The sequence below is a fragment of the Gorilla gorilla genome, chromosome 1 (assembly GCF_029281585.2).
Source record: "Gorilla gorilla gorilla isolate KB3781 chromosome 1, NHGRI_mGorGor1-v2.1_pri, whole genome shotgun sequence".
Taxonomy (NCBI): Eukaryota; Metazoa; Chordata; class Mammalia; order Primates; family Hominidae; genus Gorilla; species Gorilla gorilla.
Window position 1 is genome coordinate 126,161,948 of NC_073224.2, and position 22,274 is coordinate 126,184,221.

Here is a 22,274-nt window from a genome sequence, read left to right on the forward strand (position 1 = left end):
CTGGGCAACAGAGGGAGACACTGTCTCAAAAAAAAAAAAAAAAAAAGAAAGAAAGAAAACATTAAAAATCGCTTCTAGCTGTAAGCTTGTGATTTTAGGAAGTTGCAGCCTCAATCCAGGCAACTGTCTGGGGCCATTAATTAGGATGTCACTCATAGACCTTAATGAAACTGCTAGGATGCCAACAGAAATTAGCCACATGATCTCCTGTGGTTGGTAACCTTCCTAAGGCCTTCACAGCTGAGGACAGTGTGGGTACCAGCTAACTTCAGGGACTGAGATTCCAATCCAGTAAGGGGAGAAGAGGAAGATAAATGACTACAGGAACCCTATGTTCCAGGAAAATTAATTTGCATTTTTAAACTGTAGCTAAAAAATGCACATAAATATTGATTCAGTTGGAAACAGGACCCTAGGATGCTATTGTGGGGGAGGTGGGACACCTTCCCTTCTCCATCAGACCCTCCTATGTAGGGGTCTTCTGGCTATATAAAAGATACTCCTCAAGGCCCACCAAAAAAATATATGAAAAGGTAAGGAGGAAATGAAGGCTTGAGGAGTTAAAAAAAATGAATTAGGAGTTAGCTAATTCCAGAATGTGTCAAAGGAAAGAGGTCTTCTCTGTAGCAGGGATGAGGGAGGTCAGGGAAGGTTGCAGAACCCAGACTTTGGCTGAGGCAGAGGCTGGCAGTGGTTGGCAACTCAGGAGAGAGTTTGTATAGCATGATCCCTGCTCTCAGGCTCAATCCCCAGCTCAGAGCCCACCAGCTTGTGGATGCAGCAGATGGGCAGGGGGCTCGAGCCCTCTCCCTCCTTCCTGGACACAGTCTTGAGGGTGCAGAATGACTGGAGAAAAGCCCCTATTCTGGCCTCCAGGAGAACAGGCTGTTATTGTCTGACTCTGCTAAAGCTGTCTCATTTGTAGCCTAAATAATTCACTCACCAATCTCTCAAGAAGCATTAGGAGAAAAACAAAACCTGACCCAGCCCTCATGCTCAGGTTCCCATTGCACAGAAGTCAGGCAAGGAGGCTGGGAGGTAGTCCCACACTGCAGAGATGGCCTGCCTTCAAAGGTTCATCAGATTGTCATCCTTCTGAAAAAGACCCAGATTCTGTTTCTATACAGCTAGGACTTGAGCTATTAATAAGACTAGCTTTCGTATATTAAAGATATTTTAAAACAAAATGAAACAAACAAACAAACAAAAAATCAACAATAAAAACAAAGGGTATGCAACAGAGACTGTATGTGAGCCGCCAAGCTTGAAATATTTACTATCTGGCCTTTTCCAGAAAAAGTTTGCCAATCCCTTAATCCATCCCCACCCTCCATCCTCCAACCTTAAAGGAGGCAATAACCATCTTCTTTTTTTTTCCTGTCTAGCCACTATTTTATTTTATTTATTTATTTATTTATTTAATTTATTTATTTTAGTATTTATTGATCATTCTTGGGTGTTTCTCGGAGAGGGGGATGTGGCAGGGTCATAGGATAATAGTGGAGAGAAGGTCAGCAGATAAACATGTGAACAAAGGTCTCTGGTTTTCCTAGGCAGAGGACCCTGCGGCCTTCCTTCTGCAGTGTTGGTGTCCCTGGGTACTTAAGATTAAGGAGTTGTGATGACTCTTAAAAGAGCATGCTGCCTTCAAGCATCTGTTTAACAAAGCACATCTTGCACCGCCCTTAATCCATTTAACCCTGAGTTGACACAGCACATGTTTCAGAGAGCTCGGGGTTAGGGGTAAGGTTATAGATTAACAGCATCCCAAGGCAGAAGAATTTTCCTTAGTACAGAACAAAATGGAGTCTCCCATGTCTACTTCTTTCTACACAGACACAGTAACAATCTGACCTCTCTTTCTTTTCCCCACATTTCCCCCTTTTCTTTTCGACAAAACCGCCATCGTCATCATGGCCCATTCTCGATGGTCGCTGTCTCTTCGGAGCTGTTGGGTACACCTGCAGAAAGGCTGTCACTTCACACTTGGAAGATTGCACAGCGGCCAGGCAGAGGCGCTCCTCACTTCCCAGAAGATGGGCAGCCAGGCAGAGACGCTCCTCACTTCCTAGACGGGGTGGCGGCCAGGCAGAGGCTGTAATCTTAGCACTTTGGGAGGCCAAGGCAGGCGGCTGGGAGGTGGAGGTTGTAGCGAGCCGAGATCACGCCACTGCACTCCAGCCTGGGCAACATTGAGCATTGAGTGAGCGAGACTCCGTCTGCAATCCCAGCACCTCGGGAGGCCGAGGCGGGCAGATCACTCAAGGTCAGGAGCTGGAAACTAGCCCGGTCAACACGGTGAAACCCTGTCTCCACCAAAAATACAAAAACCAGTCAGGTGTGGCGGCGTGTGCCTGCAATCCCAGGCACTCGGCAGGCCAATCACGGGAGTCCGAGGCAGGGAGGTTGCAGCGAGCTGAGATCATGGCAGGAGAGGAAAGAGGGGAGAGGGGAGAGGGGAGAGGGGACGATCTTTGACCAACTCCCTGACTACCCCACCCCATGAGCCCACCATCTGCAGAGATTCTGAGTTGTGAGTTCTGATATTTACAGTCTAGTAAGAAGCTGGCACCATTGTTCACCCCATTGTCAAAAACAAGAAAATAAACTGGAGTAGGGCAAGAAAAGGGGAATATCAGTCTTGGTTCTACTGCACAGGGAGGGAGGGAGAAGCTGAGACTCAGCCACAAACTATCATCTGATTTGTCTCTCTGAGGGTCAGAATTCAGCATCGTCCAGGTGGGTCTCTACTGACACCCCCCTCCCTAAGGCCTTGGTGATCTCAACGCCCACAGTCTCAGAGGCTGCAATTCTCTTACTGATGAGATATCTAAGTAGCCCATGCCTCTGAGTCCCTGAAGCCTATGTGTCATCCCTGAGCCATCTAGTGTCAGCCTGACTGCACTGACCTTTAATTCTAAATGGAGGCTCTAGCCTTCCACCCCTGCTGCCCAGCAGGGGCCTTTGAAAAGAGAAGACTCTAACCAGTTCTACATCCCACCCAGAATTTCTCCTGGAGCCAGACCTTCTGAGAATCATAGCCCAAAGACCGCAGAAGAGATGGGTCAGAGTGGGCAATGGAGATGCCAGCTGAGCCCCAGCTATAACTAGGTTGAGTGACCTCTGGGTGTCATAAGACCTGCTTCAAATTTGGAGGATGACAGTAGAGTGGAGACCAAATGGTCCCACATCCCGGTGTGTGGATATTCTGGATTATTTCAGACAGAACAGTGACCTTAGTAAAAGTCCCTGCTCTAGCATCTCCCAAGAAAAATGTTGCTGCTGTCCAGCCTGTACTTTGCTGGTTCCAGTAACTTGACATAAAATTAACATGGGAGGCCTACGTTGGAATCCTATTATTCAGGCTAGTGGAAAGTCATCAGTCTTAGAGGTCTGAAAGCCCAGGCTATGAGATCTTGGGCAAATTGCCTCACCTCTCTGGGGCTGCTTCCTCATCTGTTAAAATAAGCAAACAAACAAAAATCTGAGGTGCTTGGATGGAGATGATTTTAAAGTCCCGTCCATCCCATACCCAATGAATGGCCCATACCTGTGCCGAAGATTTGCTGGGAAGTTATTTGGCTTTATTTTTACTTTCCTTCTGCAAGTCAATCCAATCCCATCCAAATGAGATACTGCTGGTCTGGCATAAGGGGAGAGTGTTTTCCTGCAACATGTTAACAGCTTGCTGGGGATTCAGAACTGATGCGAAAGAGGGAAGTGGTGGGTGCTGAATGTGACCTCTTGTTTCTATGCCCTGTGGCCACAGGGTATCTGAAGAACTGTGGGAATCTCATTCCCAAACCCCCATCATGCCATAGCATGTGGCCCAGAAGCCACAGTCTGGTATCAAGTACTTTAACCTAAATTATCTAAATTGTTTGTCATCAACTCTCCAATTCAACTGGACATTCCTTAAGGGCAGGAATTGTGTGTTGACCTTCGTGTCTCCAGAAAAGCCCAGCTCCACACTAGGTATGTGATTGCAGATCCATCCATATCTGCTGAGCAGCTTAACTGAAATGCCCTGGAAAGACTGATGCTGCATTTGACATGAGGCATGTAAGTGAATCCCCATCTTTCCTGGCTGATGACTGGATACCATTCTTCAGTTCATGGCTCAGTCAAGCCTTTCTTGTCCAGGCCGTGACCCCCAAGAGCTATCGTGTGACCTGGTGAAGAAGCGATAGGGTAAGGTTAGAGAAGGGAATGCCTATTCCATTCCAGCATGCCAGAGACTACCCAGAATATGCAGGTCACTTAGAGGACATTGCTGCCAATCCTCTCACCCTAAAGCAGGCCGGAATGGGAAAGCATGGCCTGGTGACCCATGCAAACATACGTCAGACAAGCCTCCCCACTGTTTGCTTCAGAGTAGCTACCCAAATTGCAAGCACTTCCTTACAGGCTACAAACCCAAACCTATAACATGGTGACAAATGTCACAAGCTCTGTAGTGGGTCTCATTCTCTTCTGATCTTAAATATACTCAGAATGGCTGTCCCTCATCCCTGCCTCCGGATAGAGAGAAGATGCTCTACTTTAGAGCCAAACTTTTTCTTGCTGTAGCTCCTTTTGTTGTGTGCTCTGTGAAAATGGTTGCTCTCTTCAGAAGCCAAAGGCTGCCTTTCCTTCTCTATTTTTTTTTCTTTTTTTCTTTTTTTGAGACGGAGTCTCACTCTGTCGCCCAGGCTGGAGTGCAGTGGCATGATCTCTGCTTACTGCAACTTCTGCCTCCTAGGTTCAAGCAAGTCTCCTGCCTCAGCCTCCCAAGTAGCTGGGATTACAGGCGTGTGCCATTATGCCCAGCTAATTTTTGTATTTTTAGTAGAGACGGGTTTTCACCATGTTGACCAGGTTGGTCTTGAACTCCTGACCTCTTGATTCACCCACCTCTGCCTCCCAAAGTGCTGGGATTACAGGCGTGAGCCACCGCACCCAGCCCTCCTTCTCTATTTTCTTATGTGTTTGCTTGTTTGCTGTGTGTGGTGGGAGGGAAGGAAAGCCAAAGGCAGAACCCTGGCTCGCCCCGCAGTGTCACTCTTCTGTACCAATGGTGACGGCAGAGCAATGCAGCTGATTAGCCATGACACACATGGAGCTGCTAACGAGTTTGATAAAAATTTAATTACCCCTTGTTCTGTGGGGCAGGCAGCAAACCATGAAAATAATAATCCTCTTGGGTGCTGTGACAGTAGACAGAGAAATCTGACTAGAGGAGGGTAGGTATGAACTGTAGGGAGTCAACAACTGTGGGAATGGGGTGGGGGTGGGGCATGGTCACGGCAGAGGTGAGTGGGAGAGTGACTACTGTACCTGGAGCTCAGGTGGAAGTAGCAATTTCTCCCTCAATTAGCTGATAATTTTTCCCATTCTCGACTATGTTTTTATAGGCCTGATATTTTCTGGAGGCAAACTAATTCCAGGCAGACAGGAGGAAACCAGGGTATATGGACATCAAGAATCTTCCCAGGACACACTGGCTTTCAAGTCCTGACCCCGCTAACTCCAGTCCCCAGTGAGAACAGACCTGAGAGGACTGTCTGTGAATTTCATGGTTCACGATCTCACCTTGGGACACTGACATCCTAGACCTCCAAGGCTCCTGTGCCCCCTTTTCTGCCCTTGGTAGAGAGGGAAGGGGAGGGTGGGATGAGGTGCCCACCCAGGGTACCTTGGTGGTTTTGACTTTGTGTCCACTGCTGCAGCTCCATCCCGACAGGTCCGGGAGCACCTTACACTCCTCCCCCAGCAGGCAGGGCTCCATCTGACACCACCATCTCTGCAGGACGATGGAGGCTGTGGGAGCAGGAGGCGGAGTGCAGCTCTAGGGTCTCTACGAGCACAGTGGGCAGCCAAGAGCAGGTCTGCGAATGAGGTGCACGTTTCCACACACCCCTGGCCTTGAGCCATGCATTTCCCTTGTCTTTCCCCTACTCCAGGCTGCCCAGAGAGGCAGTACTCAGACTGAGGCCTGGGGACGTAACCCTCTAACTTTAATCCCAGCGATCCCTGCATCTCCCCAGACAGTGACGGGTGAAGGCAGGCAAAAATGTCTCTAAGGGGACCATGTCACTAGCATCGATGCACAACCAGTATACTCCCTCTGTGGTGTGTGAGCAAGGGTGTGAGTTGTCTGGAGGGGTCTACAGACCAGGAGTGCATAGCTGGCATAGCTGGTATGCGCATGACACAGTGGGCATGTATATGGGGTGCCAAATGAGTGTTAGGGTAATGAGTGTGGGTGTGAAGGATCACACGTGTCCACATAGGAAAGTGTGAGAGAAGGGCTGAGAAGGACAGGAGAGTACGCGGAGACAGCCAGGGGAAGGAGCAGCAGGGGAAGGAGCTGGAGGAAGTGTGTGGGGAGAGGAGTGGGGCTGTGTGAGGGAACGCTCCTGTGTGTGCAACAGGCAGAGGGCACGTGAGTGTGGGAGGCTGTGCGCATCACAAGAGCTTTTCTCATCTATGACACAGGGATGGCCACGTCTGCCCTCTTCTCCCAGAGGGGGCCCCACCATTTGAGACTGTTCATGAAAGCCCTGAGACGGGTATAAAATTGTATCCCCAGCAGATGGCGAGGCCTGAACAGGCCTCCTTATGGCTCTGCTCAGGGCCCTGCCCGGGTCCTGGCCTCTCACTCACCGTCCACGCAGGAGGGCTTTGCCCGCGTGGTGCCGGCCACCTGGCCAGAAAAACAGGAGCATTTCACCGTCTGGGAGCGTTCCTCGATGCGGTTCCGGTTGCAGCAGCGGTGAGCCGCAATCACCTCGCAGGTGCCCTGCTGCACAAGCACTGAGAGGAGCCGCCCAGGATCAGACGCCCAACACGCCCGACCCCGCTCCCTCCCGCCCACCCGGGCTGGCCTCCAGCCCCTCCTCCCTGCTGCAGAGAGGGCTATGGAAGAGACTGCCAGTGGCAGGGGAGGAGGAAGTGGATGAAATCTTCCCGCCGCTTCACAGAGCTCCTATTCTTCCTCCCTCCCCTGTGAGGCCTGTGCTCTTCACCCTTTGGCAGAGCACGGCCCCTGGGCAGAAGACAGAGTCCCGCACCAGCCCCGCCTCCCCAGCTTCCTCAGGGTGAGGGCAAGGGCCCCAGGGCTTACAATGCGTGGGGAGGATCATCCGCTTACACAGGCTTTAGCCATCCCAGAAGGAAAACCACAGAATTAGGCCAGGAGGCTAGAGATAAGCCCTCACCCGAGGGCCTCTCTCACTAAAGAACACCTTCCAGCCTGGAAGGAGAGGTGAGCAAAGGGTCTGCCCAGACCTTCTCTGGGGCGGGACAGCTGGGGTGGGCAGAGATTCCTGGGTAAAGAGCAGAGGAGGAGCCGGAACCCCTAGAATCTCTGGATTTTACTCTGCCTGGGAGACCTGCCTGCTATGGAACACGGTGGAGTGGTGTCCAGCTCCCCAGGTGTCCTGGGAAACTCCCTCCCAGGGCCCTGCCACCTCCTCCAAACCTGTGGCAGTGGGAGGCTGCAAGGCAGCCAAGGTCAGGTGGGTCCACAGCCAGGCCAGGCACAGTGCCAGCAGCCAGCCGCCCGTGCTCCAGTTCCGCACGACCCTCTCACTCATCCTGCGGAGAGAAGCACACATTCTGCTCAGCTCCAGGCAGAAGCTGCCATGTGCACCTGGGCACCTTCTCTGTGCCACACACTCTGGGAGGCACAAAGATGGGGAGGAGGCACACCTTGTCCCCAGGCATCTTTCGACCTGGCACAGAGTCATGCAGGCAGTAATGAGTGCTGCAGGAAGAAAAGGAAAGCCTTTGGAGGAGACAACATTTAAGAGGCATCTTGGAGGATGAACTAGCTATGGGCCCATGGAGGGTCGTGACATGGGAGGGACAATAATACTGACTCCTACTCTTTGAGTGCTTGGTTCCAGCACTTCACATGCACACTCTTGAATTCTTCACAACTGTCCTACAAAGCAACATTATTATTACCTGTTTTACAGATGAGAAAACCAAAGCTCAAAAAGCTAGGACATAACCTAAACAACCATCAGTAAAAGACTGGCTGAATACATCGTAAAGAGTCTGTACAAATGCAGTCCCATCCAGATAGCTGTAAAAAAACCAATGGGGAATTGCTTTATGTCCTGACACATGCAACGATCTCCAGTGATAATCCACTGTTAAGGGGGAAAAAAAGCAAAGTGTAGACAGGCCAGGCCAGGAGTGGTGGTTCATGCCTCTAATTCCAGCACTTTGGGAGGCCAAGGCAGGAGGATCACTTGAGGCCAGAAGTTCGAGACCAGCCTAGGCAACATAGCAAGACCCATCTCTACAAAAAATGAAAAAATTAGTCAGGCATGGTGGTGCACACCTATAGTCCCAGCTACTCCAGAGGCTGAGGTGAGAGGATCAGGAGTTTGAGGCTGCAGTGATCTATGACTGTGCTACTGCACTCCAGCCTGAGCAACAGAGTGAGACCCTAGCTCAAAAATAAATAAAATAAAATGTGTATAAAGGAAGGATTATCTATGTTGCTCAGATATGCATAAATTAGCTTTGAAAAATATATTTTAAAACTAGTAATATTGTTTGCCATCCAAAAGGGAAACTGGTTGGTTGGGAGATGGAGGTAGAAGAGAGACATTTTTCTCCTGATTTATTTCTTGCTTTTTGAGCTTCCAACCACGGGAATGCAGTAGCACTTCAATTTAAACAGAATTTAAATTTAAAAAGGAAGAGATGAAACCGAGGCTAACAGAAGTCAAATGACTTGCCCAAGGCCAGGCAGCATGTGGGTGGAAGAGTTCAGAGCCTAGAAGCCTGCCCTCTGCCCACTGCACCACCTTGCCTCTGTTCTCTTCCCCTTTCCTTTTCCTCTTTCATCGTTAATGGTTTGGGCCTCCCAAAGCTACCCTGAAGGGTAGGCTGGAAATGGAGGGAATCCTAAGGAAGCAAGAGGCACAGAGTAGCTAGGAGTTGCCCAGCCATAGAAGGGGGCAGGAGAAGTCCCAGGAGGCAGCAAGGCCAAAAGCTCAGGGGTGGGCCTGGACCACTGCTGGGCCCCCACAAGTGCCAGTGCAGCTTTGGGAATACCAGAGGCCAAACCAACTGCTAGGACCCAGTTGCTCCTCAGATAGGGTACTTGATCTCTGTCCACCCCCGCTACTCCCCATCTTCAATGTCTCCTCACTTACCTTTTTGGGGATCTTTCAGTTTCTGTCTGTTCATCTGCTGTCCTCAGACTCACTCCACCTAGACAAGTAGGAAAGATTCACAGGGGGTTGCAAAGGATAGAGGGAGCCCATGGCTCTGCAGGGGGTGAAGGTGAACCTGGGAGAGGGCAAGGGGGTGGGCTGGGCACTGAAGTTCAGCCCAATTCTGAAGCTGTTCTCAGGTGCCAGGATAGGGACAGTCTCTTCTGACCTGGGAATCTGGAGGGGCCCTTGCAGACTCTGGGATCACACAGGGTGGTGAGCCTGAGAAGGGTGGCCTGAGGGAGTTTCTGTATCCCAAGAGTGAAGCAGGGTGATGGTAGGGAGGGGTCTAAGAATCACAGCTGTCATCTCTCTGGCCTTGGGAGGGAGCTGAGGGTCAAGGAAGGAGCAGAACCTGACAGATTCCTGCTGGAAGAGGCACGTGGGAAAGATACCTGAGGCCCTGATCCTCTTTGCTTCTACCTCCTACCCACTATGGCACCTGCTTCCTGGACTCACATGGAGCTGGCTTGGCTTAGCCGCCCTCGCCCCCATTCCCACACTAGAGGGCTAGAATGGGGACACTCCAGGTCCCTGAGCCTTTGAAGGCCACAGCCTCCAATAGCTTTCCATTTCTCCCTAAGAACCCCTCTTCCCTCACCTCTCTAAAGGGAGGTAGAACTGAAACATATAGGATGGTGGGGCCCTGGAAGGACAGAGACCCCTGAGTCCTAGCTCCTAGGGGCGAGAGCATAAGGGGAATCTGGAGGAACACAGAGGAAGAGGTGCCAGTTCCCAGGGGATGGGTGTGCTCCCTGGGCTGAGCTTCCCACTCTTCTAGATGTGCCTCTTTTCTGAGTAGGGATCTCTTCTCCCTGCCCTCCAGGAACCCTCCTTTTGACCATCACAAATGCAGCTTTGTCTTCTCTCAGGCGATCCTATTTCCCTCTGAGCTGCAACATCCTCCAATCCAACTCAGGCATCTCTCCTAGGAACCCCAAGGCCCAAAAGACCTCGGTGGGGTGGGGAGCAGAGCGGTGGGGGTGTTCATTTGGGCTCTCATCCGTGGCATTCTATTCCCTCCCTCCCTGAAACAGCTGGACATAGAAGCTTCTGGGATGTGTTTTTCGACTTCCATGCTCCTGCCTCAATTTCCTAGCCTATTTTTCCTAAATCCCAATCCAGGGGTTTAGTGAGGCTGAGTTAGCAACCTGCATTACAAGGGTTTGAGGATGTGAACCACAAGAGTCTTCAACCTTTCTTCACCTTCTCTCCCCACAAACCCCCCTAACGCCTACTCATTCCTCCACATTCTGAGCCCCCACACCTGGGACCTACCTGGTCCACGGTGGTGCCCACTGGTTCGATCTGCTGGCCTGAAGTCTTCCTTGCCACTGAGCCAGGGACCAGCACTCCGAAAGACAGACTTTGGGAGGGAGCGGCCAGCTTGGGTGCTGTCTAGTCCGGAGCCCTGTCCCCTTCACCAAGTTGCTGCGCCCCCGGGACAGCGGGGTTCTGGTCAGGTTGGCATCATCCGCAGGGCGGGCCCGGCTTTGGGCACAGGGGAGCTCTGGGCCCGGCCCCGCCAGCTCTGCAGAACTCAGCCGGGTTTTTTCCAAGGTTCCTGCCGGCAGGCCGGGGAGCGCGCAGCCGCCGCCGCAACCGCCGCCTCGCCCCGGGCTACCCCCGCTCCTCCAGCCCCGCGTGGGCGCCGCCGCCTCCTTCGGGACAGTGCCAGGCGCTCGGCTGAACGGATAGGCACAGCCGAGACGCAGCGGCCCCTGGCGGCCGAGGGCAAGAGGAAGGGAGAGAGGACATCCGGCCCCTGCAGGTTCAGTGAGGATGGACACCTCCGTGGTGGCAACTCAGAGGAGGTCCCTCAAAACCCTCAAGGTCTTGTGGCCCCCAGTGCCCTGGCTCAGGGGAGGTGGAGGTGCTGGGGGGAAAGGAGCTGGGAGTGACGAGTGATTGACTAGACCCTCGGGGTTTTTGAGCTTTGAAGATTGCAGAACTGCATTGCCCAATACGGTAGCCACTAGTGGCATGTTGATATTTAAATTTAAATCTAAATTAATTAAATAAAACTTAAAATTCAGTTCCTCATTAGTAGGCACCATGTTTCAAATGCTCAATAGCCACACGAAGATAGGGACTGCTGTATTGGACAGAGCAGATGTAGAACATTCCCGTCAGTGCACAAAGTTCTGTTCAGCAGCACTCTTCTAGAATGATATTTAGGAGGGAATAGTAAATATATCTTCCTCTCCCAGGAGTGGTGCTCTCAGGGGCTGGGAGGGCTAGAGGAAGTATGAGGGTGTGGGCATTAGGCAGGAGGACAGTAGTAGGCTATGAATGGTCCCTATGGATGTTAAGTGTGAATACCAACATGGGAACAAAATTCTGAGACCTAGTTTCTTGTTTCTCTTTCTTTCTTCCTTCCTTCCTTCTCTTTCTTTCATTCTTTTTCCTTTCTTTTTTATTTATGTATTTTTTGGGGACAGGATCTCATCACTCTGTCACCCAGATCTTGGTTCATTGTAATCTCCACCTCCTGGGATCAAATGATCCTCCCATGTCAGCCTCCTGAGTAGCTGGGACTATAGGGGTAGTCTGTAGTGCACTACCAAGCCAGGGTTAATTTTCTGTATTTTTTGTAGAGACAGGGTTTTGCTATGTTGCCCAGGCTGGTCTTGAACTCCTGGACTCAACTGATCCATCCACCATGGCGTCTCAAAGTGCTGGGATTACAGGTGTGAGCCACCACTCCTGGCCTGAGACCCAGTTTCTTTATCAGAAAAATTGTAAGGTAATTAATTGCAACTGGATAATTCTTTACAGAGATCTATTTTGGATGCGAATGTATTAGACAAATGAGACGAAGTGGTGTTCTGTGAATTTGAAGGGACTTTCCTCTTAGTTTAAGAGGCCTTTGGGTTTGGGGTGATGTGAAGGGGAGAGACAAGGCAGAAGATGACCAGTTCTGGGCCCTGAGCCACCACTATGGCCTGAGATAAAGGGGCCTGTCTTGAGGCTGTCCAGTCCCCCTCCTTGGCTCAAGCTTCACACTCCCCCAGCAGGGCCAGCCACTGAGCAGAGTCTCACTCTTCACAGAGAAAAACATCCCACAAGTCTGCTTCTTCCTACCCCACCCCTTTTTCCCTCTCACTTTCTGCTGCCTCAGGGATGAGTAGAGGTGATGACCTCACCAGGTTCTGGGGCAGTCTGAGGATGGAGGAGGCATAATGGTGCCAGGAATAGGAGGTGAGAGGTTCAGGCAGGAGGAGCCTTAGGATTAGGCCATGGCTGGGGGCTGTTCTGGAGCCCCAGGGAGCTGTTATCCTCCCTGCTGATCATCTGGTGCTGGGGCTGGGGGGTCTCTTGGCTTAGCTTTGCAGACAGCTTGCAGCCACACCATGGTGGGTGCTAGAAAGGGCAGGGAATAGGGAGCTGGGTGACATGAAGAAGTGGTAAGTAAACTGTCCCAGAAACACTGAATAATAAAAACAACCAGGAGTTATATTTGTTCCTTCAGTTGCTGGCTTGCTGCTGCTGTTATTTATCTGAGAGTTGGTTCCAGTTTTTCTCAAATAGCAGGGGAAAACCTATAGAAGCAGCCTGTTCTTTGTCCCCGTCTGCTTTTGCTGCTCTATTTGCCTTGGGGTCTGTTTTTTTTCTCTCCTGTGACTTCTTTTCCTCTGGCTCTCTCTGCCTAAAGCTCAGGCGTAACAAAGCAGGCATAGTAAGTCTACCAACCTGAATGACCACTGTGGGATCTTTATTTGGAAGCTGCCAAGAAAGTCATCCCTTCTGGGGACACAGTTTAGCCTGGGGAACAAAGTGGGATGTGGTCAGGAAGCACCTGGCCGACAGAGCCCAGAAAAGTTCCAGCCGTGAACTGGGTGCCGTAGTCCCTGATGTCTACCTCCAACTCGCATGAGGGCCACAACGGCCTTGTCCCCATTTGAGATGTGTGGATGGGTGGTGTCTGTGGATACCTAGCGATCAACTTTCTGATAGGAGCTTTAGAGACAGAGCTCTTGTGGCATCAGGTCAGTACCACCCTCTCCCAGAGGGGAGAAGTTAGGAAGAACGGGCAGCCAACCAGGCATTGGGCTCTGTCCTGGTCTTCCAGTGAGTGAGCTTTTACTCTTCTTAGGCAAGGGCTTAGCCTGGCCTCTGTCTCCCCCTGGCGGTAGACACAGAACTTGCTCAGCATTCCCGGACTGCTCTCAGCCCTGGCCCTAAGAGAAGGATGGGAGGGGAGGAACCTCCACTCCTCTCTCTGCCATTGATCTCCTTTCTAGCCCTTCCTCCCTGATCCGGAGAAGTAAGCTTGGTTCTTAAGACAGAGCAGGTTTGAATGTCAGGAGGCCGACATAGGTGTGAATCTTTCACTTGACCGTGTGACCTCTTGGGGCAAGTCACGGTAAGATGACAGGAAGCGTCCCGTCCTGCCTCATCCGTGAAACTGATAGAAAAAAACCCACCTTGAAGGATTGGTGTGCAGTATAAATAACCTAATACTGTATGGAACGTGCTTTGTAAAGGGTCTAGTATGCAGTACGTCTTCAATAAATAGTATTTGTTATGTTGTTATTATCCTATTAATAGCTTGTCCTGCTGTGGTCAGGGAGGGTCTACATTGTGGGAAAGACCTGGGTTCTGAGAGAGAAAGGAGGGTGGGAGTAGCAACCACTCTCCCAGATCTAGAGGTGGTCTTCATGGGGAACAGCGCATCAGGAGCCCAGGAATCTACCCCGGCTCCTGATTCCGGGGTGGTCGGCTGCAGCCTGCGTCATTAATCCCGCAACCCCACCCGGTACCAGCTTGCCCGCTCTTGCTCCAGCAGCCCCATCCAGAGGTGGTGTCACACCTGGCGCCTCATACCCAGCGGCTCCCAAGCGCCTGTTTTGCTCTGAGGTCATTAGCTCCATGGCTTTCTGGGCTGGCTGGCCACACCGAACCGAGAGCGAGGAGACCGCACCCCCTTCTCCCTCAGCCCCCGTCACAATGGAGACATTCTAGCTGTGTCTAATCTAGCGCACGGCTGAAATAAGGTTTCCTTCTCTCCGCCCCCTTCCCACAGCAACAGAACCTACCCCTAAGAAACGGAGGCGAGGCCAAGCCGGAATGGGGCGGGGCAGAGGCCGGGGGCCCGTGGGCCGGTTCCTGGGGTGGCCCAGAGCAAGGGCAAGTTTCGCCCGGGACCCGCCCAGCTGGCCGGGAGCCAGTAGCAAGGAAGGGCCGGCTGGCGCGAGCACCGCCCACCCGTAGCCCTGGGGGCGGGGCCTGGGCGGGGGCGGGGCCGCGGCAGAGGGCGGGGCAGGGAGGCAGCATGCTAAACCGGGTGCGCTCGGCCGTGGCGCACCTGGTGAGCTCCGGGGGCGCTCCGCCTCCGCGCCCCAAATCCCCGGACCTGCCCAACGCCGCCTCGGCGCCGCCCGCCGCCGCTCCAGAAGCGCCCAGGAGCCCTCCCGCGAAGGCTGGGAGCGGGAGCGCGACGCCCGCGAAGGCTGTTGAGGCTCGAGCGAGCTTCTCCAGACCGACCTTTCTGCAGCTGAGCCCCGGGGGGCTGCGACGCGCCGATGACCACGCGGGCCGGGCTGTGCAAAGCCCCCCGGACACGGGCCGCCGCCTGCCCTGGAGCACAGGCTACGCCGAGTGAGCGCCCCCTGGGGCACCCAAACCAGGATGCGGCTCCCACCCCTCTCCCCAGCTCCGCATCCCCGGCGCTAGGACGCGTTCCCCGCGCCGCGTCCGGGCCAGGAGCTCCCTTTTCCGCGGACCTTTGCTATCCTCTGGTCTTCGGGCCGCACCCCCTCCCAACCCACTTTCCAGTGGGGCGCAGCCTGTGTCACCTTCTTCAGGTCCTTCCCGCTCATTGACTGCCCTCGCCCACGCCGCCTCAGGACCCTGTTCTGCCCCAGAGCCCGGAGGGCGGAGAGCCCCGCGAAGGATGAGTTGGCCAGTTCCCAGTCGCGGCCCGGCAGCTTAAAGGCTAAGGGAAAAGGGGTTTCACGAAGGAGCGGGGTTCTTTTTAATAGGGGACAGAGCGGTTGGGAAGACTCGCTCACCCGCTTCCCGGCTCCAGCGCCCCAGTTCCCTGTCCCTCTTACCGTAGTTCCCCTCCCCCTCCACACCCAGAAATAGCCCGCGACACCAGGAGGCCGCCAGCTTCCCCAGGAGCGGGGAGGGGGACGCCCGGGGTAGAGGAGGGTCCCATTTAGATGCCCTTCAGCCTGCCAACTCGTGCTGGCCTGGCAAAGAAGCGGACCCCCTGGCCGGAGCGGCCGGCTGGCCCCTGGGCTGTGTGTATTTTTAATACATCTGCCGGGAACGCAGAGCACTGAGGGAGATGGGGGCGCTCAGTTCGCTGAGGAAGGTGGCTGGTGGCCCATGGACCCACCACCACCTCTCTTAGCCTCCTGTGTGGGAGGAGTTTATGGGTATGTGGCTCCTGCCCAGTCCAGGTGGGCTTTCACTTCTACTCTATTTCAATTCCTCTTTCCCGATCTGGGCTGGAGAACTTCCTCATTGTTAAGGCAGCAGAAACTTTCGCTGGATGGTTTTAGGATAAGGGTGGGTGTGCCCATGAGGATGAGGTGCTGGGGACAAGGCACTGGGAGAGTTGATAGTGGTTGAGGGTGGGATGTAAGGTCTAGCTAGCAGGGAAGTAAAATTTCTGCTACCATCTAGCCCCTCCCCCAGAAGCACCACTATGAATGCCTTTTTCTTTTTTCTTTTTTTTTGCCAGGGATGGGGGAAGTGAGGCAGGCAGGGGACATAGCAGTTGGCCAGAAGCTCCTGCTGGCCTTTCTGTGAAGTGGTAGGGCTGGCCACCCAAACAGTACTCCTTACACCTTGCCAGCCCTCCCTTCTCCTCCTCCCTCTGGCCTGGATCCCAGGTGGCTGTGACCTTTCTCAGCTTGGCCAGCGGGCGCAGGAGACGGTGTGTCTAAGGTGGGGGTTATTCCAGGACCTGGTCTGGTGTCCAACCTGATGTGGTCATTCTGGCCTGGCAGGGTCATCAATGCTGGCAAGAGTCGGCACAATGAGGACCAGGCTTGCTGTGAAGTGGTGTATGTGGAAGGTCGGAGGAGTGTTACAGGAGTACCTAGGGAGCCTAGCCGAGGCCAGGTAAGACCCATCCCCTTTCCCAGAGACACAGTGACACCTCTCCCCAGGGACTCAGGCCTCTGGTTTTAAATCTGAGCCATGCGGAAGACCTGATGAACTCACTGGCTATCTACCTTCTGGCACAGAACCTTTACCTGGTATTCATCAGTTAGATTCTACCATGTAAGCATCAATGTTACTTTCCCACCTAAAATGTAGAGGCTGACATATTTATGGATGATTTAATTGCCAGTGCTGAGTTTTGGATCTGTTATCCTCTGAGTTTGGCTTTTTGAGCCTTTCCTTTCTCTTGACACATACGAAGCCTTATGTGAATAAACCTAATTTGCCTTCAGTAGCAAACACTGACCTCTCAGATGTTTGTATGGATGCCCAGAGTCTTGTTATTGACCTTGCATAACACACACACACACACACACACACACACACACACACACACACACACACACACAAACAAAACTCACCTCCAACTTTTCCTCCACCAGGGACTCTGCTTCTACTACTGGGGCCTATTTGATGGGCATGCAGGAGGTGGAGCTGCTGAAATGGCCTCACGGCTCCTGCATCGCCATATCCGAGAGCAGCTGAAGGACCTGGTAGAGATACTTCAGGACCCTTCGCCACCACCCCTCTGCCTCCCGACCACTCCGGGGACCCCAGATTCCTCCGATCCCTCTCACTTGCTTGGCCCTCAGTCCTGCTGGTCTTCACAGAAGGAAGTGACCCACGAGAGCCTGGTAGTGGGGGCCATTGAGAATGCCTTCCAGCTCATGGTGAGTGGGTGACCTGGGCCAAGGGCCTGCTAGGCAACCACTCTGGCCAACTCTGTGTGGAAGCCAGGTGGCCTAAGGGGGTTACCCTGAGAACCCACAACACCTTTGAGAGCCTGAGCAGAGCTTGGTTCAGAGGGGAGGGAGAAGGGGCAGTTACACCCCAGTCTTCCCTCCTGTCTTCCAGTGTAGCCTGGCTGGGCCAGTTGATTTCTACAGGTGGAGGGGGTAGGGGGAGGGTGACTGTGTGCTGGAACCTCTCCTTCTACCCACCTCTGACCCTTCCTTATGTGGCAGGATGAGCAGATGGCCCAGGAGCGGTGTGGCCACCAAGTGGAGGGGGGCTGCTGTGCACTGGTTGTGATCTACCTGCTAGGCAAGGTGTACGTGGCCAATGCAGGCGATAGCAGGTATGGGGGAGGGGGCTCCGAGGGGGCGACAGAGGGCCACACTCTCTGAGTTGGGGGAATACAGGAGAGTAAGGTGGCAGGGGTTAAAAATCAAGATTGAGGGAGTCAAGGGGGTGACAGACATAAGGAGTGGCCTGAAATATCCATTGGGTGGGGTCAGGGGCAGATATGGGGGTCTGGGTAAGAGATCTGAAAGGTCATTATGGAGAGGGCCTGGTCTTTCTGGAATTTTTCATGAGTGGGTCTGAAGAGAACCAGGTCCCAATTCCTTTTCTTTCTTTGGGCAGGGCCATCATTGTCCGGAATGGTGAAATCATTCCAATGTCCCAGGAGTTTACCCCGGAGACTGAGCGCCAGCGTCTTCAGCTGCTTGTAAGTAGGAACCAAATTCCCTACCCCCATTCTTTGTCAGGTCTTGTGCCTCCCTGCACCCCATGGCCCTGAGAACTCTCACACCCCCACCACAGGCACAGAAAGCACCTTACTGGGAAGGCCGCTTTGTGGACTATGGAGTGCGGGGCTGAGCCGGTGGGAGGTTGCAGCAGGGAGGCTGCAGCACTGGGCTGGTCCAGTGCTCCCACTGTGGCCCCAGCTGAGGCAGGAAGTAGAGACTGAGGTGGGGGAAGGGAACAGCAAAGGCCCCTGAAAGGCAGTCCGGCTTAGTGCCTAAACGCATGTGGCTGTGGAGCTGGAAGCCCGGCATGCATCCTGGTCTGAGTGCTTTGCTAATTGTGTGACCTGAGCAGTTCCCTCCCTTAACCTCTCTGTGCATCAATAGTTCCTGCCTTAAGGGCTGTTGTGAGGAGTAAATGAGTTAATATTTGCTAATATTAGAATAACGTGTGGCACATGGTAAACTCTATTTAAGGGTCTGCTGTAGTTAACGTCATCTGTGTACCACCGTGTGCTGTGAGCATAATGCCCCCTGGCTCTCTGTTCTGATCATCCCCAACTCCAGGGCTTCCTGAAACCAGAGCTGCTAGGCAGTGAATTCACCCACCTTGAGTTCCCCCGCAGAGTTCTGCCCAAGGAGCTGGGGCAGAGGATGTTGTACCGGGACCAGAACATGACCGGCTGGTAACACTTCCCTCAGAGCTGGGGCCCGTTCCCATGGCAACACAACCAGTCCCTCGCCCGCAGCAAGGTGGAAGCTGGAGGCTGGGAGTTGGGAGGATATGGCCCTTCTAAGGGGTTTGTGTGAGGGTATGCAGCTCCTAGGGGAGAGGGGCTTTGATGCCTGGGTGATGCCTCCTCTACTCCCCCCTCCCCAGGGCCTACAAAAAGATCGAGCTGGAGGATCTCAGGTTTCCTCTGGTCTGTGGGGAGGGCAAAAAGGTAAACTCCATGGTAGAGGTGGGAGAGGGCAGGAGGACCTATCACAACTTGTCTAGGGAGGTGGAGGTTCTACCTGAGGGTAGGGGTGGAAGGGATCCTTGGTTTCAGACAATCTAGCAGAGGACTATAGTGGCACTCCCTCCTCATTTCTTTCAGGCTCGGGTGATGGCCACCATTGGGGTGACCCGAGGCTTGGGAGACCACAACCTTAAGGTCTGCAGTTCCACCCTGCCCATCAAGCCCTTTCTCTCCTGCTTCCCTGAGGTGAGCCCCTTAAACCACACCTTGCCTTCTCTGGGAGTCTCAGGCCAGCTTTCATCTGCAGTCCCTTTATCTCCAAGCTCCCTGTCCAGCAAACCCCACACCTCAATCCTCTCTGCCCTTTTCTCCCACCAGGTACGAGTGTATGACCTGACACAATATGAGCACTGCCCAGATGATGTGCTAGTCCTGGGAACAGATGGCCTGTGGGATGTCACTACTGACTGTGAGGTAGCTGCCACTGTGGACAGGGTGCTGTCGGCCTATGAGCCTAATGACCACAGCAGGTAGGGGCTGCATGGCATGGTGGTAAGGGGATGGCATTGGTGAAAGAAGGGTCAAAGGGAAGCAATGCTTGGGACCCCACATGTGGGCCTGTGTATCTGTCTTCCCACATACATGTTGGTACATGAATGTGCATGTGTGCTCCTGGCAGGTATACAGCTCTGGCCCAAGCTCTGGTCCTGGGGGCCCGGGGTACCCCCCGAGACCGTGGCTGGCGTCTCCCCAACAACAAGCTGGGTTCCGGGGATGACATCTCTGTCTTCGTCATCCCCCTGGGAGGGCCAGGCAGTTACTCCTGAGGGGTTGAACACCATCCCTCCCACCAGCCTCTCCATACTTACTCCTCTCACAGCCCAAATTCTGAAGTTGTCTCCCTGACCCTTCTTTAGTGGCAACTTAACTGAAGAAGGGATGTCCGCTATATCCAAAATTACAGCTATTGGCAAATAAACGAGATGGATAAAGGTGTGTGTCTTTATTTGCTTTGACTAGAAACTGAAAGATAAGAAGAAAGCTCTGTGGGGTGGTGGAAAGAGCACCAGAACAGTTCTAGAAATGTGGTGTCCCCCAGGTTCTTTATTCCACCCCCACTCTTTCCACTCCACGCATTTGCTGTGAGTGTCATCGTCCACTTCTGTGGCTTCACCCATCTGCCCAGACCCTTCCTGAGCTTTAGACCCACACATATCAGTCATCTCCTGAATGTCTCCTGGATAGCCTGCTGGCACTTCAATTCAAATACCTCAAACTAAATTCATGACTGCCCTCCATAGCATGTTCCTTCTCCTGGTATATCCCCTCAGTGGGCACCAGCTCTGCTGCTCCAGTTAGAAATCTTGGAGTTGGTCACCCTTGGCTTTCATTTCTTTCTCATCAAGGTAATTGATCACTAAGTATTGTTGACTATAGACCTTTAAAAATATTTCTCTACTTATCTCCATCTCTCCCCGCCTTCAGTCACCACCACCTTTTACTATATTGGCCTCCTAAATTTAGTGGCTCCTTATTGCGCCTAGAACAAAATCAACACTCAACTCCTGTGCATGGCATATAAGGACCTTCATGATCTGGCCACTGCTTCCTTCTCCAGCCTCATTTTTTACCACCACCACCAACTTCCTGGGGTTTGCACAACTGTGGGCTTTTAGTAGCTCCAACTTATTCAAAATCTACTGCTGGACACGGTGGTTCACGCCTGTAATCCCAACACTTTGGGAGGCAGAGGTGAGAGGACTGCTAAGCCCAGGAGTTTAAGACCACCCTGGGCAATAGTGAGACCCCATCTCTACAAAAAAATAAAAAATTAGCTGAATGTAGTGGTGAGTGCCTGCGGGAAGCAGTTAAGCATCCAAGGAAATTAAGAGTATTGCTTATAGTAGAAAAGAATAAAGATCTCAAATCAGTGATCTGTTTCCACCTTAAGAGGCTAGAAAAAGAACAGCAAATTAAACCCAAAGTAAGTTAAGGGAAGCAAAAATAAAGATGAGCAAAATAATTAGAAAAGGCCCCTCACCAGCCTGGGCAATATAGCAAGACCTCATCTGTACAAAAAATACAAAAATTAGGTGTGATGGTACACGCCTGTAGTCTCAGCTGCTGGGGAAGCTGAAGTGGGAAAATCATTGGAGCCGGGAAAGTTGAGGCTGCAGTGAGCTGAGATCTTGCCACTGCACACTTGGGCAACAGAGACCTTGTCTCAAAAAAAAATTAAAATTAAAAAAATCTACACATCACCTTATCTTGAGAACTTCACCTGTTGTTCAGGACTGGGTATCGCACAGCCCACACATGCCCACACTACAGCAATGACCTCCGGTATTGTAACTGTCTACATTAGGAGTCAGTAGGGAGTAGGAATTAAGAACAGGGGCTCTAGAGTTCAGCTGTTTGGGTTCTAGTGTCAGACCCAGCACTAGCTCTGTAACCTCTCTGAACCTCAATTTGCTTCTCAGTAAAATGGAGATAGCTACCTCATGGGATTCTTGTAGTTAATGTATGTGGACCCAGGTCCATGTAATATGGATTCAATAAATGTTAGCTATCTTGAAATTGCATTCCTCATTTAGACTCTAAGTTGTTTGAAGGCAGAAATGGATCTTCGAACATAGCTCTCAGTTCACCCTCAAGAAATGTTTATTGAGTCAGTTAAGAGGCCTGGGGCCAAACTGCTGCGGACCTGTTTTCACATTTGTCAAATGTCTGGATTGCACTTCAGATATTTAAAGTCTGTATGACTCCTAACATTCATTCATTCATCAAATATTTGTTGACAACCTATTATGTGCCACTCACTCTGCTAGACAACGGGGGAAGGGACAGGCTGGAGGAGCCCAGGAGGTAGCAGGGCCAGACCACCAGTTTGGAGCCAGACAGGCCCGGCTGTGTGAATTCTTGCTGTCACAAGTCAAAAACATTTGTGTAAGCCACTTGATTTCTCTGAACCTCAGCTTCTCTATGGGCAAAAGGGGATGGGTATATTTTCCCCAGAGATCTGTGATGAATATTGAAAGGGTTAAGCTGTGTAGTGTCCCAAGCACAAGCCAATGAAATGTTGGTGGACGTCCTCATTCTACTCCCACCTCCTCAGCTCCCTTACAGGGAAAGGAGATACGCGTGTAGGTAAATATCCTATGCGCCAAGTCAGACCTAGGAGTGGGAACAGAATTCACAGCTGGGATCCGGAAGCATTTCTAGGCGCACCCTTTGAGGAGTAGGTAGGAATTGGACTCCTGGAAATTCCAGGCCCAGGGAAGAAAGCGAATTGTGAGGAGGAACGGTGGTCTGGGTCTGAACGGCTCTGAGAGGTCTTCAAGTTTGGGGGATGACGTTGGGCTGTACGATCCTAGGAACAAGAGGGTGGACATCTCCCCCCAACCAACACACCCGCGCCGGGCCCTGGGACCTCGCGGGGGATACCCTTT

The 22,274-nt window shown here is 52.4% G+C and overlaps 2 protein-coding genes across 5 annotated transcripts; one reads left to right on the forward strand and one right to left on the reverse strand.

The window, feature by feature from the left end:
• Positions 1 to 218: 218 nt before the first annotated feature.
• TAFA3 (TAFA chemokine like family member 3) lies at positions 219 to 10,892 on the reverse strand. Of its 2 annotated transcripts, none has more exons than XM_055355180.2 (6): positions 10,494 to 10,892; positions 9,156 to 9,213; positions 7,463 to 7,578; positions 6,646 to 6,795; positions 5,675 to 5,799; positions 219 to 4,172 (listed from the first exon to the last, which is right to left on the reverse strand). In XM_055355180.2, the coding sequence occupies exons 3-6, from the start codon at positions 7,575 to 7,577 to the stop codon at positions 4,161 to 4,163; spliced, it is 402 nt and encodes a 133-aa protein (XP_055211155.1). In that variant the 5' UTR covers position 7,578; positions 9,156 to 9,213; positions 10,494 to 10,892; the 3' UTR covers positions 219 to 4,160. The 2 variants fall into 2 exon arrangements, with proteins under 2 accessions (XP_055211155.1, XP_055211144.1); XM_055355169.2 differs by having other exon boundaries at positions 5,675 to 5,867.
• A 3,560-nt stretch (positions 10,893 to 14,452) lies between these two features.
• Positions 14,453 to 19,817, forward strand: PPM1J (protein phosphatase, Mg2+/Mn2+ dependent 1J). Of its 3 annotated transcripts, none has more exons than XM_004026359.5 (10): positions 14,453 to 14,816; positions 16,178 to 16,292; positions 16,778 to 17,065; positions 17,360 to 17,472; positions 17,760 to 17,844; positions 18,431 to 18,549; positions 18,744 to 18,807; positions 18,964 to 19,071; positions 19,204 to 19,355; positions 19,505 to 19,817. In XM_004026359.5, the coding sequence occupies exons 1-10, from the start codon at positions 14,491 to 14,493 to the stop codon at positions 19,650 to 19,652; spliced, it is 1,518 nt and encodes a 505-aa protein (XP_004026408.3). In that variant the 5' UTR covers positions 14,453 to 14,490; the 3' UTR covers positions 19,653 to 19,817. The 3 variants fall into 3 exon arrangements, with proteins under 3 accessions (XP_004026408.3, XP_063555380.1, XP_018875992.2); XM_063699310.1 differs by lacking the exon at positions 14,453 to 14,816 and adding an exon at positions 15,159 to 15,625; XM_019020447.3 differs by lacking the exon at positions 14,453 to 14,816 and adding an exon at positions 15,159 to 15,601.
• The last annotated feature ends 2,457 nt before the right edge of the window (positions 19,818 to 22,274 follow it).